At 37.9% G+C, this 21,681-nt stretch overlaps 1 protein-coding gene across 1 annotated transcript in view; it reads right to left on the bottom strand.

The window, feature by feature from the left end:
* LOC124594983 (esterase FE4-like) overlaps positions 1 to 21,681 on the bottom strand; it is a 178,440-nt gene that overhangs the window by 87,944 nt on the left and 68,815 nt on the right. The window contains exons 3-4 of the mRNA XM_047133513.1: positions 7,433 to 7,592; positions 1,747 to 1,932 (exon numbers count right to left, since the gene is read on the bottom strand). Of these exons, the coding sequence (XP_046989469.1) occupies positions 1,747 to 1,932; positions 7,433 to 7,592 (346 nt within the window). The remainder of the gene's footprint in view (positions 1 to 1,746; positions 1,933 to 7,432; positions 7,593 to 21,681) is intronic.

The raw sequence follows: 21,681 nt of genomic DNA, 5'->3' as shown, positions 1-21,681 counted from the left end.
TGAAAGCATTGGTACATTGATAGAGACAAAAAACACACAAACACACACACAAATTTCAAGCTTTCGCAACCCACGGTTGCTTCATCAGGAAAGAGGGAAGGAGAGGGAAAGACAAAAGGATGTGGGTTTTAAGGGAGAGGGTAAGGAGTCATTCCAATTCCGGGGGCGGAAAGACTTACCTTGGGGGGAAAAAGGGACAGGTATATACTTGCACACACGCACATATCCATCCACACATATACCGACACAAGCAGACATATATAAAGGCAAAGAGTTTGGGCAGAGATGTCAGTCAAGGCGGAAGTACAGAGGCAAAGATGTTATTGAATGACAGGTGAGGTATGAGCGGCGGCAACTTGAAATTAGTGGAGGTTGAGGCCTGGTGGATAACGGGAAGAGAGGACATATTGAAGGGCAAGTTCCTATCTCTGGAGTTCTGATAGGTTGGTGTCAGTGGGAAGTATCCAGATAACCCGGACAGTGTAACACTGTGCCAAGATGTGCTGGCCGTGCACCAAGGCAGGTTTAGCCACAGGGTGATCCTCATTACCAACAAACACTGTCTGCCTGTGTCCGTTCATGCGAATGGACAGTTTGTTGCTGGTTATTCCCACATAGAAAGCTTCACAGCATAGGCAGGTCAGTTGGTAAATCATGTGGGTGCTTTCACACGAGGCTCTGCCTTTGATCGTGTACACCTCCTGGGTTACAGGACTGGAGTAGGTGGTTGTGGGAGGGTGCATGGGACAGGTTTTACACCGGGGGTGGTTACAAGGGTAGGAGCCAGAGGGTAGGGAAGGTGGTTTGGGGATTTCATAGGGATGAACCAAGAGGTTACAAAGGTTAGGTGGATGGTGGAAAGACATTCTTGGTGGAATGGGGAGGATTTCATGAAGGATGGATCTCATTTCAGGGCAGGATTTGAGGAAGTCGTATCCCTGCTGGAGAGCCACATTCAGAGTCTGATCCAGTCCCAGAAAGTATCCTGTCACAAGTGGAGCACTTTTGGGGTTCTTCTGTAGGAGGTTCTGTGTTTGGGGGGATGAGGAAGTGGCTCTGGTTATTTGCTTCTGTACCAGGTCGGGAGGGTAGTTGCGGGATGCGAAAGCTGTTTTCAGGTTGTTGGTGTAATGGTTCAGGGAATCAGGACTGGAGGTGTATGTTAAACCATCAGTGTCAAAGGAGGACTATATTACACAGATCAATGCAGCCACTAATACTGAGCACACAACTGACTATGTGCTAATATCTTTGTAATGTCAATACACACTCTGACTTCAAACAGGTTGACAAAATTACTGTACAATATTTCGAACCATGTAAGATTTCTCAATGAAATGGTAACTGACCTATTTCCACACTTCAAAGCAACACATAGACAATTCTGTAGATCTCCAGATTTTACCTAGTATTCCCACATAATATATTGTTAGTGTCTTTTAAATAAACTCTATATATATTCTGCTTTTTTTCCTAGGCAATATTGAATTTTCCTGCTGTAAACAATAGTGACATACTATCCAGCATCAAATTCTGAGACTATGTTTAACTGTTTATATGTAGTAACTGTAGTTTAACTGTTTATATGTAGTAAAACATTACAAAATGCCTTATCATCTATTACACAAATGGGCAGTAGGCTATTTGACCTATGTTAGGGAATATAAGTTGGTTATTTTCATTCCTATCATGCTAGCTGGTTAATACCTGAAGTATATGAGAATTTGATAAGGCAATGAAACCTACCTTTAGCCATTGGTGACAGCATGAGATAGTGCACAGATGCACCACCTGCACTTTCTCCGAAAATTGTAATGTTGTTTGGGTCTCCACCAAATGATGCAATATTTTTCTTGACCCACTGCAGAGCCATCACTTGGTCCTTGAGGCCCATATTTCCAGGTAAAACTGAATCACCTGTGCTTAGAAAACCTATAGAATGGAAGAGAGATACAAATGTCTGCTTACTGATAAAATATAAAGAATTTTATCTTACTATGTTAAAATATGCTAAATGTATTGTGAACATTGTAATGCACTGTAAAAATTATACTTTTGTGTTCTTGCACAATAATAAATAAGATTAGGTAATAAGTAGAACAACACTACTAGCGATAGGAGAACACTACTAGCTATAAACATTTTTTGCCTTATTTGGACATATTTGGTAAAGCGGTATTGTCTTCAGTGAGAGTTTCCTTTTACTTTTAAAATGAAATATACACACATCAAAAAAAGTTTTGTACCACCTCAGTTCCAAAAGTTCTGGAACCTGTACAGAAAAATGGACTAGATATCAACATAAACATCATTTCTGCCCTTTTTATTGCTCATGAAAACCACACATTGCATGTTGTACCACCATACAGTGAGACCTTCAGAGGTGTTAGTCCAGATTTCTGTACACACCAGTACCTCTAATACCCAGTAGCACATCCTCTTGCACTGATTCATAGCTGTTTTCATCATGACATACTACCCACAAGTTCATCAAGGCACTGTCAGTGCAGAGTGTCCCACTCCTCAATGGTGATTCAGCATAGATACCTCAGAGTGGTTGGTGGGTCATGTCGTCCATAAACAGTCCTTTTCAATCTACCCCAGGCATGTTCAATAGGGTCCATGTCTGGAGAACATACTGGCCACGCTAATCAAGCAATGTCCTTATCCTGAAGGAAGTCATCCACAAGATGTGCATGATGGTGGTGCAAATTGTCATCCATGAAGACACATGCCTCACCAATATGCTGCCGATATGGTTGCACTATCGGTCATAGGACAGCATTCACATATTGTACAGCTGTTATGGTGCCTTCTGTGACCACCAGTGGTGTATGTCAGCCCCACATACTGCCACCCCAAAACAGCAGGGAATCTCCACCTTGCTGCACTTGCTGGACAGCGTGTCTACAGCATTCAGCCTGACTGGGTTGCCTCCAAACATGTCTCCAATGATTGTCTTGTTGAAGGCATATGCAACACTCATCAGTGAAGAGAAAATGATGATGCCAATCCTGAGCGGTCCATTTGGCATGTTGTTGGGCCCATCTGTACCCCACTGCATGGTGTCATGGTCCCAAAGATGGACCTCGCCATGGACGTCGGGGGTGAAGTTGTGCATCATGCAGCCTATTGCACACAGTTTGAATAGTAACATGACGTCCTGTGGCTGCACAAAAAGCATTATTCAACAGGGTAGCATTACTGTCAGGGTTCCTCCGAGCCATAATCTGTGTGTAGCGGTCATCCATTGCAGTAGTAGCCCTTGAGGGGCCTGAGCAAGGCATGTCATCGACAGTTCCTGTCTCTCTGTATCTTCTCCATGTCTGAACAACATTGCTTTGGTTCACTCCATGTTGCTTGGACCCTTCCCTTGTTGAGAGCCCTTTCTGGCACTCTGTAACAATGCGGACACAATCAAACTGTGGGATTGGCGTCTAGGCATGGTTGAACTACAGACAACACGAGCCGTGTACCTCCTTCCTGGTGGAATCACTGGAACTGATCGGCTATCAGACCCCCTCTGTCTAATAGGCACTGCTCATGCATGTTTGTTTACATCTTTGGGTGGGCTCAGTGACTTCTCTGAACAGTCAAAGGCAATGTGCCTGTGATACAATATCCGCAGTCACTATCTTCAAGAGTTGTGGGAACCGGGGTGATGCAAAACATTTTTTCATGTGTGTAGATTGTTAATATTTATGATTAAAAACCAATATTCATAGCCTGTACATTCTTCTGTCTAATGTGTGTATTCCATTGAACATCTAATAACTTTGTGATATTTAATTAAAAAATTTAACTTGTTAACAGTAAAGAAGGGAATATGTTTTAGTACTAAAATTTGTTGCAGTCTAAAGAAAGATCTCTTTTTCTCTATAGATGACTGAAACAGTAATGCTAAACTATATGAGACAGATTTTACAAGACTACATGAAAAACCATTATGACTTCCGAAAATGTACACTTTTTTGTGTTTGCACTAAGCATTGCTGTATATGATTGGAAGGGAGAATAATAGTGTACATATGTTTGTTTGTATTTTGCATACTGGAGTGAGGGGGTGAGTGCTCAAGAGAGTATATAAAAAACTATTTCCTGTCAGAAGTATATGTTTTTTGTCTTAAATTTTCAAAAGGTAGCTTATTTTTTATTATTTTGGCAAATGACTTATATCTATGGATGCATTGCTGTTCTGTAGTCTGTATGCACTGCACGTTAGCCAGGATTTAAAAAAAGAATCTGTCTTCTCATCTTTTAGCAATCATTTGTACATTGCCAGTTTTCATGAAATTTTATGCAATTTTTAGCTTTAGATTCTACTGAATAATTAAAAGTGTCCATCTTTTCTGATTGTTATCATCATCTGGCTGATATGCAATAGATGTATTCAGTGTAAAAAGAAAAGTTTCGTGCTCACAAATTTATTGTTCAATGCAACACAGGAATCTGAAATTTTTTCTAAGTGGAAAAAAGTAAGGTTAATGAATGTCATGGTTGATAGAATGGGGCACAAATATGATCTGAACAAGGATGTTTATTAATTTTGCAGTTTTACCAGTCATTTGCATCAGTTGCTCAAAGTTCAAAAGCACATCAACAGATTCTTTGACTTCCTTATTACTTTGGACAAGGTTGGTGTTTTTTTTTTTTTTTTGTTTTAATGTTAGCACAACTGATGATTTTCATACGTGCCTTACTCATAGAGTTGATCTATTGAGATCCTACAAATGTTGGAATTTATCTGCATTGGAAGCACACAGTACAATGTCATGAAAAAAAGAAGTAGTTCAAGTTTAATTAAACTATGTTCTTACTTCTTTCTCTCAGTTTATGGATCTGAAAATTTCCTCTACAGCTGCAAAAACAGTTTTGGCAATGACAATCCTCTTTGCTTGATTCCTTTGTCAATTTTGAATTTCTCACTATCCTGATGAAGTTTGATTTACACTGAAACTGTTATGACATATTCTTCTGTACCAGTATACTAACACAGATTTAAGCAGTATCTTTTCCCCAAAGGCCATTAGTACAGACTTTGGTGAAATGAGGTCAAAGCTTTCTCAAAATCTTTGAGTTCCAGACAAAGTGGTATGTAGTTTTTAGATCAAAGAGAAGGATATGTACATAGTTTAGAGGTGGATGAAATGAGGCTGGAAGAATTGCTACTAATTCTTAGGTATTGCTGTGGATAATGAGTCAAAATATGAAAAACATATCAATTCTGTCTACAAAAAACTCAGTTCCATCATATTCGTAATGAAGCAGCTATCACAGTATGCAGACAAGCAGATTCTCTGTGCACTATACTATAGCCTCTTTGAACCATACCTGCAGTATGAAGTGACAGTGTGGGGAAACTCAAACACTCAAGAAACAAAAGAAGCAATCAGCATCATTTTGAGTAAAAAGTCTTCTGATACGTACAGAAACTTCTTCAAAAATACAGTTATCTTAACTTTTACATCTTTGCAAATATGTAAAGCAATAACATACATTTCAAAAGATAGTGTAGAATGGATTACAGATATTAGTGTAAACACCCACAACACTCAGAGGAAGAATGACATGAAGCACACATCCTGTCTGCAAATGCTTGAAAACTGAACTCATTACTCAGATATCAAATTGCTAAAACTGCATTCTAAAATCCTGCATGACAGTGCACATGACATAAACTTTCCAGAGAACCTGAAAGACTATATGGTGGAAAACAAATTTTACAGTAATGCAGAGTATTTACCACATTAAATTTGTGTATAATTGATGATGTCACAATGTAAGACAAATGGTTCAAAAGTAGATGACAATGAATATTTTCTCCTTTTAACCTTTCTGTACACCATGCAATCCTGCAGGATCAAATAAAATTCAGAATTTAAATTTAGGTTTTCCTTGTTAGGACACTGCACTTGCATTTGAGAGAGGGACAATTCAAATATCCATCTGGCCATACACTTACATCTCCTATGGTTTCAGTAAATCACTGCAGACAAACAACTTCAGACAAAGAGCAGATGACTGATTTCCTTCCCTCCACCCCCTTTCCCTAACCCCCACCTGTTCATCTTGTGCTCTGTCTCTAAGGACTTTATCATCAACAGAACATTAAGCTCTAATTTTCCTTCCTTCTTTCACTCCTCTGTATGAAATCATTTGTTAATATCAAAATTAAATACAAATTGTTTAACATTGTGAAGCATGGTAAGAAATATAACAGAAAATGTATGAGGCACTATAATACCATAAAACTTTTGATTGGTAGGTTTCATTATGCACGTTTTAACAGTTAAGTAATTAGTATAATTGAGTTAGGGCAGGTACTCTGTAGAGGTAAAAGAATTATTTATGATATATACTTGTTGCATTAAGTTATATGAATGTGGAAATATACTTCTGTGGGATCTTTAATTCTGTCAGAAGGGTTTCTGGACTATAAGAGGTGATGACATGTAACTTGAGCAAATACTGATTATACTTGGAGAATTGGAAATTTGTGATAAGGTCTTATGGGACCAAACCACTGAGGTCATCAGTCCCTAAGCCAACACACTACTTAAACTAACTTACGCTATAGACAACTCATGCCCGAGGGAAGACTCGAACCTCCGAGATGGGGAGCCGCACGGACCGTGACAAGACACCTCAGACAGTACGGCTACCCCGCATGGCACTAATTATACTGTGTAGTATTATATGTTTAGTGATGCATCACAGTTCATTGTTTCAGCATGTCTGGGAGGCTGGGCAGTAGCAGCTGAAGAACAAATGTGATCCTACCTTTTTCTCTTTTTTCTCTATTTTTTTATTGAAAATGGCTGTCTAATGGAGACAAAGAATATGTAATCCAAGGAAGCTTCCTGGCAGGACTGGGACTCAAACCTGTGACCTTTGTCTTTCATGGGCACTGAGCTATACAAGCATGACTTATGACCTGCCCTAATAGCTGCCCTTCTGGCAGTATCTCATCCACTTATCTTTCTAATTTTGGAAGGTAGGAGATGAGGTACTGGTTGAAGCTGTAAGGACAGGTAGTGAGTCAGGCTTAGACAACTCATCAGTAGAGCATTTGACTGTGAAAGACAATAGTCCCAGTTTTGAGTCTCAGTCCAGCAAACAATTTTAATCACTCAGGAAGTTTTAATTAATGCACACTCTGCTGCAGAGTGAACATGAAGCTCAAGGAGCTTGGTGATCAAATGATGCAAGATTGTGTTTCTTAGTGCAATAAAATTATTATTTCAGGAGTCAGTGTTTCAAGTAGTTCCTAAATATTTGGTGAAGAAATCCATTGATAAACTGTGGGGAAAAATAAAAGAAAGAAAAAGAATGAAGAAGAAATTGGTTGAAGAAGACTGAATTCGCATGATCAATATTCCAAATAGAGAACAACAATGTCACAACTTTTTAAAAAAGTGTGGTATATACTTACCAAAGGCACCAAGTCTGTAGTTGATGGTGACAACCAGAACATTACACTCAATGAGAAGATCTGGTCCATATAAACTGTCAGATCCATCACCTGCTGTGAAGCCACCACCGTGTATCCAGAACATAACAGGCAATAGATCAAACCTTGTCCCTTCGGGTAACTGAAATACAGTCTACCATCACTTTCTGTCTTGGTTAGCTTAAAGTAAAGGCACATATTTATGTAAAACAGGAAATTCCTGGGTGGAAAACAAATAATAGGAGAAGTAAAGGAAATAACTCGCCATATGGCTGAGGCGTTGAGCTGTGTATGAGCACATAATATGTTGTTGAATCAGACTGATGTACCAGGACAATACAGCCACTGTCACTGTGTGTGTGTGTGTGTGTGTGTGTGTGTGTGTGTGTGTGTGTGTGTGTGTGTGTGTCTGCACTGTATTAGTTATCTCTGAAGGAGGACATTGTCCAAAACCTTAAAATTTTAAATCTTGTTTACAGTACAAAGAACCAGTGCCAGGTCCCAAAGGTAGATAATAGTGGCAAATTCAAGAACTGCCACAGACTATCTTGGATTCACTTGTCACAGCTCACTTATGTGTACTCTCTATGCTATCTGATGGACTTATTTATGATGACCTTGTAATAGCTGTGCATTTTCTGGACAATGATTTGGCCTTTATTATTCCCTGCCATCACTATTTGGCCTGTAAACGGGCTTGCCTATTTCGCTAATGTGTTGCTGTTTCCATTCTCTGTTTGACTGCATATTGGACTTATCATGAAGAAACCAATGGTGTATTCATGCACAAAGAGAGTGTTTCATATTTTAGTGCTTCTCAGTAAGACAAACTTACTGTCTTCTCCAGCATTGACATTTGAATTATTCAGTAAATCTGCAGTGTACTTTAATGACCATGAGGTATCCACCACTGACTCTTTGTTTATGTTTAGTTTAAGAGGAGTCATGATATATATGTGATTTACTTGTAATTAATTAGTTTTCAATAAAACCTGCATTGTTGAAGCAGCAGGCCTACAATAGAGGGTACTGATTTATAAATCAGGCTTTAAACAGCTGAAATTGATACATCAACTTTTGATAGAGATATTGGTCAGTAAACACATTTCTTGTAGTATTAATAGTCATGTTGGATCACTTTGATCATTAAATCTGTTAACTGAAAATCAGTTGTCATATTGTAGATTGAAATTAAGATCCTATCTGGATATGTGTCCATGTCACACTGCCAATAGTGAGAAATACTTTATCAAGCATGTTACATGAGCACTCATAACAAACTTCTCAATAGATTCACCCTTCCAATATGCTACAGATAACAAGTGGGTTTAGCATCTTAGAAAAAAAAGAAAATGACTGGACTATGTTATTTAGTTCACTTTCTGAAACAATTTTTTTTCTTATTTTACTTTTGTGGTGCATTGCTTGCTGGAATGAATGTTCAAAATAAGTGAAATCTTTCTAACAATAACGATATTAGAGCCAGAGCATAAGCTTAAATTGGGCAAAGGTGGTAAAGGAAATTATCTGTGTCCTCCTCAAAAGGACTATCTTGGCACAACTTTAGCAATTTGGGGAAACCACTGAAAAACTAAATCTGTATGATTAGACCCAGTCCTACCAAACCCAAGTCCAGTGCTGTAACCATTGTGCCAGTATGATCACTCATTTCAACAAAGACCTGTAAGACAAAATCTGTTTCGTTTCATGCTCCATATATGAGTATAACAGGAATTAACCAGGATACACTAATGACTACAAAAATTACAAGATCAAGAAGGATACATGGGACTGAAGTGAACTTTGTACCACAGATAAGATACATTTCACTATACAGTCATTATAATTACAGAACTGTATGTGATGTCTGACAATGAACCTTTGATATGATATGAAGTCCCATGTTCTGCAGTCAGGAACTGTATAGGTCATGACATGCAATCAGAAAAGGCTTGGAAGTGTTGGTGGAGAACCCCCTTACATGCATCTTGTATGGGAAGCCCCAAAGTATCAACAATGATTTATGGAGGATGGTGATGAAAAAGTCTGTCATCCAACCCCATTCCAAACATATTCAATATTCAACATGTCAAGATACTTGAAAACAGGAAAAAGTGTCATCCACCATACTTTAAGAAAGGCTTTTACATTCCTCACCACAACTGGTCTGGTATTGTCTTGCCAAAGTGTGGAAGGAAGCAGGATTAGGGTTTAATGTTCCACCAATGACAAGGTCACTAGAGTGAGTATACAAGATCAGGTAGGAAGAATAGGATAGGAAACCAGCCATGTCCTTTCAAAGAAACCACCTCAGCTGTTGCCTTAAGTGGTTTAGATAAACTGCACAAAACCTAAATCTAGATGACCAAATGGAACTTTTAACCATTGTTCAGTGCCTTACCATTTTGCCACCTCACTTTGTGCTAAAATACCTTGGTGGAAGAGTTACTAACAGGGTGTGGTAAATGATCATTGCACCTCATGAATGAAAACTTCACAATTTATAAATAGTTTTCTATGTATCATTAATGAAACATTTCTACCTGGAAACTGGAGTGATAAAGTGACAAATAAATTAAAGTCAATCATCTGGAACATAGAATTTCCAATGTTAGGAAGAGGCAGTTGCAATGAGAACTAAAATATAATAGAAATACTGATTCATTGAAGATGTTAGATGTTATAAAAGAATAGATAAGAGAGTTGCCAAAATTATTGGCAAATAACAGGATAATACCAGAGTGCTTCAATGAATTCTTCATAAATGTAGCAAAATATGATCTCAAAGTAACAGAGTAACACAAAAAGTAAATCCCTTTCACCTAGACAAAAACTGTGAACACCTTAAAAACTTTTTAAAGTTAATGTAAAGCACATAGAAAATGCAAACTTAGCATTAAAAATAAAAACTCTATGAGTTGAGATGGAATATTCTCTTAAGTTATTAAGGCAGTACATAACTTAATCGAAAACCAACTAGCTCAAATGATAAATCAGTGTTCTGAAGAGGGCTACTACCCAGAGGTACTGAAATATGCCAAAGTTAAAGCATTTCTCAAAAACAGGTCAAGAGAGATCATGGGAAATTATTGTCATATCTCAGTTCTCTGAGTCACACATAATATATGTGAAAATTTGCTGTTTCCAAAATCCAAAACTTCTTTTCAAAATATTTCATTATCCTAAAAAATTTGTTTGTTTGTCAAGAATTGAAAGACACCATGGACACAGTAAGCAGCTTTGTTGAGAAAAAAGCAGAATTGAGAAAATAAGCACATCATTAGGCAAGAGATGTAAGGTGGCAGGAATCTTCTATGACCACACAAAGGCGTTTCATTCTGTACACAGCACCTTGCTTTTTTTAGAAACTTGACAATTAGGGGTAGTGCCCTACAATGACTTAAATTGTATTTATCAAACAGAAAGCAAATGATTAGCATTACTGGTACTTTAAATGAGGCAAATTCTTATTTTGACTCAGAACAAACAAATTCCATTCAAACAGACCTTGATGCCCCAACAGTACCATCCTACCACCATGTCTTCCTCAACCCATAGGCATCACTGGATGCTGATGTGGAGAATATGAAGGTGGTCAGCAGACTGCTCTCTCAGCTGTTGTCAGTTTTCATGGCTAGAGTTGCTACTTCTGAATTAAGCAACTCCTGAATTTGCTTCACAAGGGCTGAGTGCACCCTGCTTTCCAACACCACTTGGCAGACCTGATTGCCCAACCAGCCAAGAGCTATTCAAACCTGACACACTAAACTTTGGTGACCTGATGGGAACCAGAGTTACCACTGTACCCAGGTAACTAGGTATTATTCTGACTGGAAAATAATATCTTACAGTATCCAACAAGGCTCCATACTAGGTGCTGTTCTGTTGCAGTTCTCTTTTAATAATTTCCCATTAAATATCAGCTTCTCATCAGTTCTCTCTGTAGATGATACTTCTGTGTTAGTTGAAAATCAGGACACAGAAGAAATTCCCAAATCTTTGATTAGTATTCTCAGTACAGTAGAAACTTGGCTTCAGCTAAATGGATTGGATCCAAGCATATCTAAAACTCACATGATGCAATTCAAACATGTGAGCAGATTTTGATTATTCACAACTGATGTATAGAGGAAATCAACTCAATCAAACTGTTAGGATTAAATTTAGATAAAATTTGAGCTGATGTGCACACATTGAATACCTAGCTAACAAACTGAACAGCTTTGCATTTGGAATGCAAATACAATGGTCAAAACTTTAGTAATGAATGTTGTGGTCTAGAAATATGTTATAAGATCAATTCATTGGTATGTTTGTAATGTAATACAGGTGAAACAGTCCATGTTTCTACCATGAGGGGGCAGTATGTGGCAACAAAATCACATGTGAACATTGCAATATTTGTGCTGTGTATCATTATGGGACTTGTGTTGCTACAGGGTGGCTCATACAACAGTAATGTATGGTCAGGTATTCAATATAGTCATTCTAATGGATCCGGCAATGAAACAGTTGGATGTCACAACAAATGTTGTAGCAAGTCAAAGTGATGTCTCTAGAATCTGGAACAATTTTCTAGTGACAGGATCAGTTTATGATCATCACAGAAGCGGCAACAGAAGTACAACAAAAGGTATGCAGGAGCAATACCTCTATATAAGAGCATTAGAAACCCTCAACACAATGCTACACATTTGCAGCAACAGTTACAAGCAGCTACAGGAGTGGAGGTGTAAACACAAACAATAAGAAAGTCTCCATAAGCAGGGATTACGTAGTAGAACAACTTTCAAGGCTCCTCCTCTAAATCAAGTTTGGAAAGGGACTTGTGTCACATGGGCATGGAATCACTCTTTGTGAACCAGGCAGCAGTACATAATGCTCTTTTTTCATGAGATCCACCTCAGTCTCAACCCTGACATTACTGATATTCCTTTGTGGAGGCAATGAGGGCAACATTTACACCCTAAGTATATAACAGACTACCACCCTTATCCAGGCAGTTCAGTCATGTTTTGGGGTGGAGTCATATATGCATGTGGTGCCTATACATGGGAGGATGACTGGAGTGAAGTACCATGATGACATCTTTGCACACATTGTAGCTCTATTTGGTAAACATACTGGAACGGGATTCACTCTGTTGGATAACACTGCATGACACCTTCATCACAATCATGTGAACAACTTCCTAGTGGACCATGGTATCAGTCGGATGGAATGGCCTCCATACCTCCATATTCTCCATGTCTCAGCTGCATTTAGAATGCATGGGCCACGCTAATATGAATGGTTTTGAAATCACCCTGCCCCTCTACAGACCTGTGAAGAAATGGGAAAGGAAGGAATATTGGGTTTAATGTCCCACCAACATTGAGGTCATTAGAGATGGTGGAGAAATGGAACAGTATCCCACAGGCTTTGGTAAGGGGTATGCTCCATCTCATTCAAAAGTGTCCAATTACAAGCAGGGCCAGTTCATAAAAAACTGTGTTGTGCAAGATGACAGGGAGAAGAAACTGTAATGTTTGCAGTGGAATCTTTTGTAAGGTTTTGTTTGTGTTATTTTGTTTTTTATCAAGTGGAACTGAATTTTTTTTAATTTTTATTTTCTTATGACTGTTCCTGGCAGAACAAAATAGTTTTGTTTCCTATTATGTCCAATACTGACAATAAATCACTGTGCAACATTTATTTTGACCACTGTATTATCAACTGGAACTGACATAGACACACAAAAAGTAGCATATACATGGCACTTTTAATCCATTATTAGGTATGGTATTGTTTTTTGGGGAAACTTGGCTAACGCAGTATAGATATTAAAGATACAGGAAAAAATTATTCAAAATATGCGCACTGTAAATCATAAAGAATCATGTCACCCATCATTTAGGAAACATAAAATATTAACTCTCCCATCCCTATATACCGGGCGTTAGGGGTATAAGTGCAGATGTTATTATAAGTGAGTGAGTCTACTGAAGAATGATACATCATTATTTACTTCATTTGCAGACTATTGATTATAGCTATTAAGAGTAGTGTGTTTTTAAGATTGGTTAGTACCTACAAGAACATGTGGCAAGAGCAGGCCATTAATGGCTATTTTCACCTGTTCAGCAGGGCAGGTGTTGAAGTGTGGATGCATAGACACAAGATGGTTAGACTATACCAACAGGTGTAGTCTACTTAGTGGTGCAGTTATGGCTGTGTAGAAAACATGAGGTAGTAAATTATTTGAAGCATCTGCAGGAAGGCTGTTAATTTTAATGAGTGTATGGCATTGGTGGCCGGGAGACCCCTCGCGGTGCGGTTCGGCCACTGCTCCACAAGTTCTTTAACGCCACTATGGTGACTTGCGAGTGAATGAGGATGAAATGATGATGAAAGACACACAACACCCAGTCATCTCGAGGCAGAGAAAATCCCTGACACCACCAGGAATCGAACCCGGGACCCCATGCGTGGGAAGCAAGAATGCTACTGCAAGACCACGAGCCGCAGATAGGAAGGCTGTTAGACACAGAGAAAAAACAACAACACACTGAAGTAGGTACATATTAAAGTATCAGTGACCACAATATCTGCGTTTATACCCACAACACTTGTATCTATAAGATTATCATCATTTTATACAGCAATCAGGAATTATTTGAGGCAAAACATTTTGTTGACATATGTTTTAACATGGCAGAATGGGAGCACACATTCCGAATACATCGATACTCAATCAACACAAGATCAAAATACCCAGATTTTAAATCATATCCATTCATTACTGATACATTATACTCTCATATTTCAATACTTTTACTTCTGTATTAATATTTACACTGATATTAATTGTTATGTAACTAATTTCTGGAATTTACCTTGTTTAATTTCGAATAAAATGTTTTAATGTGCAGAAAATTCCATACAAATGGATATGCATATAATATTTGTGGGTGGTTGAATGAAATTATACCACTTTATTTCCACAAATGTGAAACAGCAAAAGATACATTTTAAACTCAGTGAAATACGAAAAACAGACTCACGAGACAAAGAACTTCACAACAAAAATAAAAAAAACACACCTTCCTTTCTCTAAGATGTAAAGCACACAGTCAGTTTTTTGTAGCTTGGTCATCATAGAACCCCCACCACCCTCCAGTGCAGAGCAACATTGGTAGCTGATGTGGAGACAGTGATACACTTTGGTTAGCTCGTATACCATGATCTGACATGCAGATGAAGGCTGTCAAGTGGTGCATAGATGGACTTATCCTTTGGTGGTGGTACCCTTATTACCATAGGTACTCAGTCAGATAGGGCAGTGCCTGCAGGACCCAGCCTTAGCAGTGCATGACACGTGGTCTGCATCATATCAAAGCAATGATGGTGATAACTTGTCCACTATCTATGTGGGAGAAGAATCATGTTGAAACAGATCAGGTATTGTGTTAATTGGTGATAGTAGGTCCTCTTGTAGAACAACAAGTCCTCTGTCATCCTCTGGATCCTGAAGTATCTAAGCCACTTCCAATCTTTGGATGGAAACCATGAAGGACAAGCCATTCAGTAAGAATTTAGAATGTATGTTTGCCACACTGCAGAACTCTAAGTTATCCAGAGTAAGGCAGTTGTAGGGCTGCAGGTCTAGTGTCTTCATGAAGCATGGCAAGTCCACAATTCTTGTACACCTTATGTACAAACACTCAAAGCATGTCATGAGTCTAAAGAGGGATGTACATACAGAGGCAATATGTTGTTTCACCTGTGTTACCAATGCTGGAGTGGAGTTGGGGGTGGAGTTGGAGTGTTGAAATCCAGGGAGAAACTAGCATTTGCCACACAACATTTCTCCCAATGATGACTGCAAATCCTCTTTGTAAGCTGTTTGAACTCAAAACAACACCAGTGGCAGCAATTCCGTCCACTGCATGGAATGCACATGAGAGCAGCCTTAAGAGGACAGTGGCAACATTCAACAAAAATGGTTCCAATGGCTCTGAGCACTATGAGACTTAACTGCTGAGGTCATCAGTCCCCTAGAACTTAGAACTACTTAAACCAAACTAACCTAAGAACATCACACACATCCATGCCCGAGGCAGGATTCGAACCTGCGACCGTAGCGGTCGCACGGTGGCAGACTGTAGTGCCTAGAACCGCTTGGCCACCTCGGCCAGCCATTCGACAAAGTCGGTACTTTGGGAGTGGTATGCCATAGTTCAAAACCATTGCATGCCACACAATTTGAATAGCTCAACAAACAGGTATGACTCAAAATTTTGACTTTGGCCCATGGTTATAGATGCAGAAATGTGAAAACATGTGGTCAACATCTATAGGAACTACAGAGCAGTTGTTTTGGCTCACATATATGTTATGTCCTTCTTGCATGCTGTGTGGTTCTTTAGTGGATACAGGAAGAGGAGCAGATACAGTTTGCAAACAGAGAATATCAAATAGTAAAAGTAATACTTAACTTTCTAGATATTCTGGCAGTCAGTTGCTAACAATAGATTTGAATATAGAAATATATACAGATACAAAGATTTATAAATATGTGAGACTTTGAGACAATTTATATTCAGAATATGGTTAGACCTGTCCACTACAAAAGTCTGTAAATATTATTCAACAGGCAAACACACAAAGTGGGGCCAGTGCATGAATTTTTAAACTTAAGGACACCTGCCCCTGGAGCCCCAAAGAGGGGATGCTTGCATCTCATTGGCAGCAGCATAATCATTCATGGCAGTTCCTCATGTTATGGTGGTGGCTGTAGGAAATGTGGCAGCATAACTGGCAGTGCACGAAATGTGGCTGACCAGATGGTGGGCGATACTGCAGTATCTACCAGCAGAATAGCTTCCATCCAGCAGGTCACTCTGTCTATGGCTACTATGTAACAGAAACTGTACGAGTGTGGCAGTGGGCCCAGTAGATCTAAGTGTACATGCTTTAATCTTCCTTTAGGTATCACATGTTTATCATATTGCAAGAAAGATTGGCGACTGACCTTGCTGCATTGGCAGCTGATGCATGTAAATGTCCAGTTTGTGCTATTAGCTTTCACAATGGGCGAAACGAGCCACTCTGTGACCAACTTGGTGGTCATTCAGAGAGCACATTGTTATAAGTTTATGTAAGTTATCAAAAATTATTCTGAGGGAATTCTGAGAGATCAGAAGACGCACTCTGCGTTGTGAAGTATCACACCATACATGAATGTTGATGCCAGGAATCAGTAGTCAATTCACAGTCATCCCAGTGATGCTGTCATTCAAGAGTGCTGTTATCTGTTGGTCAGTCAGTTCTGTTTCTGCCATTGCGCCAAAGTCTAAGATGGCACTCATTATGTTAAAGCAAGCCAGAAAATTTGTAACTACATTATTGGCACCATTAACATGGCAAATATGTCACATGAATTGCCTCATGCAGTCTACATGATGGAAATGGCAAGGAGTGCAGTCCTTGCTGGGGATGTGTGCTGTGTGTTTCACAGGATGTCATCCAAATACAGAAAGCAGAAAGATAGTTTACTGAGGTTCCTATCAATGAAATACTGCCACATTTGTGTGGCATTTTTCAGCCTAAATGGTGAGCCCAACATTAGTAGACCTTGCTGAGGTACTACACTTCATCTAACTGCCATCCAAATGGTTGCTATTATGACATTAAGAAATCTTGGTGCTGAAATACAGCATGCAGATTACTTAAAGGAGGGGCACAACTTCATTATCAAAGACCTGTGTTTTGTAGTGGTTGCCATTGAGATTGCTCTTAATACATTGTTGTCTAGTCATATGTCATATCCACTGATGCCCCAAATCACCACTCTTGTCATTTATCCACTGTGCTGCTGAACAGTGCAGGCTGCCATATCATGGGCAGTAGGGTATCATCTGACATGTATGGAGCTATCACTGTAGAAAAGGTTGAAAACACTAGATGTTACCAGTCAATAAACCAATAATGGTACTCATATCTCATTGCATTCTGAGGCTTTGGAGGTTGCTGAACAATGCAAATTGAAGCAATAACATGTGTGCCAACAATCCAGCCCATATCAGACACTATCAAACCACTGATGCTGAGAAGCTAACAGGCCCTGCAGTGTTTCAATGTCAAGTACTGTAATGGTCAAGTGAAGAAAATGGCACACTTCCATGCTGTGATCACATTGCATGAGCCAGTATCCACTCAGAGCTTTTATGATTCTTTTACATTCACTGATTTCGCATATGGACCTCTGTGAAAATAGAATGCCAGATATGAACTGAAATGTCATAGTAAGACAAACCTTCTATCAGAGACTAGTCATTTCTCCCTGTTCAGACTTGCACACAAACTGTTATTGCCTCTTCTGATCTTTGTCTTAGCACTGGTGTCTAATTGATCTATGTGGAATGACAACCTTCCAGGTCATACAAGAAGTGGTGCTGTTGGGCCTAAGAACATATACCATCTCTCTGCAATTATTGTCACGTCTTTCTAGAGCTTTTTTTTTTTTTTTTTTTTTTTTTTTTTCAATATATCCATCCAGTTTGCAGACATTCAGCTCATTCTCCCTGGATGTTACAATTATCACAAATATTATTGCGTATGGTACAATTAAAAAAATACCTTCTTCATAGAATTGTAAGAGTATGGTACAGAAGTTGATAGATATGAGTGCTATTTACAAAAAAACCAATTTGAGGAGCTTCAGTTTAATATAAAAGGAAAAGCATTTATTTTAAACGTGACATGTATTGCTTTATTTTTTAATTTCTGGTAGAATTAATAAAAATTATGTCTGTTGAGTAGTGCCTACCATCTGTAGAAAGATTAAATAAATATTTAAGAGCAATTCCGTCTCTGTCCCATTGTGCACTAAGAGTATGATGCAGACCCATTTGAATAACTCTGTATTATTAACTGCACATTCCATATATTTATTCAGATGGTAGTATTAAAAATCACAAATGGATGAACTATTGTTTACACAAAGTTCAGGAAATAACACCTGAAATTGTTCTGATAACCCTGTTATGGCATAATAATTTGTTCATGAATTTACAGAAGTACCCAGAATTTGACACCACAGGGTATAACACAAAGACAATAAGAAAAGTCAGCTTGTTTGTAATGTCTTCTTGTCAGTGAGAGCAGAGTTTCTTCTGAGGGCAATGACAATGGTACCACTTAGTCACTGCATGAGATATTGAATGTAAACTTCCAAGAAGTCCTTCGGTACATCTTCATTTCAAGAAAATTAATATGATGGTAAAGTATTGCTTATACAACATTCCTGGCTGTTATGAGACACGCTTTTCTAACATTATTTTTTTTATAGAAATAACTTATACCATGTATACTATTGATTCTTGTATAGGTGAACATTATATCAGCTGTTTGACTGAAATAATTTAATATAATTCTGAATACAATGTATTATATTTAAGGCTAAAATGTACAAAAGGAAATTAATTTGTTAGTACTTTGTACATACAGTTAAGATTGCTTTTCTTTTGTAAATGTTTGAAATTACAAAATGTCTGGCATGCTTAAAATTCATATTATTGGTTGCACAATCAAATGCTAATTATTAAATTTATTTCTGGATTCAATTGCAAAATAATGTTGTCTTGGTGATGATTCTACTTTTGTCAGGAAAGTTTCTGAACTCTTTTGCCTTGTAAGCTCTTTGGAGTATTGTGGGTACTGCAGAACATAAGGAGAAGTGGGCATGGCTCTGATGAAATTGGACATGTTTGTGTGATTGTCGCTAACAATGTAATTTGTGGTGATATAGAAGTGGAAATTGTAAAGACGGCATGATACTGAAAAAAGTGCCAAAAAATAAAATTCAAGATAAAATAGGCAAATCTTCACACATTATCCAGATCAACAGGAACCTACAAAATCAAAATATCAGCCTCAGGAATGTACCCCCAGATATGAGAACTGCAGCCAACAACAAAAGAAAATGAAGATAAATAAAAAGTTTTTCTTTTTTATATCTTACACCTCTCAAAGCTTTCAAAACTTTTGAAGAACAGGAAAAACTAATGTTGATGTATAAAAGGGTAAGATTATATGTGTGGGCATCAGCTGTGATCAGTTGACTGATAACGAAGTTTTGTCAGTTGCAGAAGAAGAAAAGATTAAAAAATAGATTTGTATCATTTGAAGTTTATATATTAATGAAGTCCCAATCACATAATGAAAGAAGAGCTGAGAGCTGCCCAACAAAGTCGTGTCAACAATGACGAGATACTATCAACAATGATGGACCGGGTGAATTCAAAGAAGACTTTACAACTATGATGAGAGACATCAATAAGAGAAAAGATAAGTACAAACTATTTGTGTGTGTGTGTGTGTGTGTGTGTGTGTGTGTGTGTGAGAGAGAGAGAGAGAGAGAGAGAGAGAGAGAGAGAGAGAGAGAGAGAGAGAGAGAGAGAGAGAGATTGCTAGGAAAATGAATAGAGACGAGGATAGTAGTGACGAAGTGAAAGCTGTAGGAGTGAGCTAGAATATGTTTGAACCAAGTGAAAGTGTAGTCAGCAAAGAAACAGTGAAAGCCAGTATTTCTCAGTTGATTTTGGCAAAATTAGAGCAAGTGAAAACAGAACAGTCTGAAAACAATAGTAAAATGGACAGAGCATGGTAACAAATAGACCATCTTAGTAATCAGGTTTCTTAGCTAAAAAATGGGTTGTCAGATGGATTAAAAAGTGTGAATAAAAAAGTTGATGTCTTAAAAAGTAAATTTATTTTTTATTCAAACAATGGAATTGTGTGGTCCAACATTCCAATCAAAAGTTTTCCATCGGACAATTTGCATCCAGTGGATTTTCTGCACCACTGTAGAGATAGTTTTGTGTAAGGCGTGAATGACTATAAAAAAATAAAATTTGTTGAAAGATGTCTTGAAGATGAAGCTCTGTCTTGGGTAAATCTAAATTTAAGTCTGTGGGAAACTTATCAAAGTTTCAAAAAAAGTTTTTTAAATAAATTTTGGTCAGAAGCTGAACAACAGAGAATTAAATGTGAATTTCTCAATGGTCCAAATTAAAGGAATAAGGACAGTACAGTGAAAGAGTTTTGTAAGAATCAACTTAACAAATTAACACACCTTCACAAACCATTTGATGAAATGACATTGATTGATGCACTCAAAAGGAGATTACCAGAGAGATTGCAGTGGGATTTAGTACATGGACCTGACGATTGCCTTGAACAATTTTTACAATATGTTGACAGGCTGGGTAGGGCAGTAGAAAGAAGCATATGCTACAAACATTGAAATGATAGCAAATCAAAATGGTAATAACTATAGAAACAGAGATAGTGGTAAATTCTGTCAGAGTCAGAAGGGTAATAGAGACAGAAATTTAGAACATCAGCAGGAATAACCATGGGCAATTTAATAGGAGAAACAATCATAGAGGAAACTATTCAGAAAATGTCAGTCCACCTCAATGAAGATCCACAGTATTTGGACGAGGAAAAACAACAACCACAGGACCCCCAATCTACACTTACAATTAGGCAATAAAAACAGTAACAATAATCTAGCACAAGTACCTGAAGTTGAACAGAAGGAACATTAAATTCCTCATTTATGTTTTGATCAAAAGTTTTCAAATACTATGTATAATTATAGTGATGTAGATACTAATCACAAACCAGAATGTGAGAGAAATGAAAATTTTGATGTAATGTATACTAATGATTTCTTCTCTTGGTCAGAGGACAGTGTTATTAATATGTGTAAAACAGGTGATGATGGTATTGGATCTGTAGATGTGAATGAGAGCTGTGAAATAACTGAGGTTGGTAAGTCTGAGATTGGTAGCTAATTGCAAAGGAATGTAGGTGAGGTTGGTGACTTTAATGAAGATGAGACTTGTGTTGTTAATAATGATACTAATTATGTAATTTTGGAAGAATATGATGATGATGATGATAATGATGATGATGAGTGTCAGGTATTTTTAGAGTTTAAGAATAATGAAGTTTCAGATTTATTTGTGAATACAAGTAAGGCAAGTCATGTTTGTGATAATGTAGGTGACGGTCAAGGAATACCAGCCCAGTCAAAGCAGTTTTTCATTAATGTCATGCAGAGTAATGATCCAAAAACCAAGGTGAGTTATCTGTAAGTGTAGAAAATAAAGGTGAAAACCTTTTGAAGCTTTTTGGGACAAAATTGATGACAACTTAGATAAATGTGCATTCTGGAATAC

The sequence above is a fragment of the Schistocerca americana genome, chromosome 2, assembly GCF_021461395.2.
Source record: "Schistocerca americana isolate TAMUIC-IGC-003095 chromosome 2, iqSchAmer2.1, whole genome shotgun sequence".
In the NCBI taxonomy this organism is placed as follows: Eukaryota; Metazoa; Arthropoda; class Insecta; order Orthoptera; family Acrididae; genus Schistocerca; species Schistocerca americana.
Note: the sequence above shows the minus strand (reverse complement) of the source record. Positions and strands in the feature narration are given on the sequence as shown.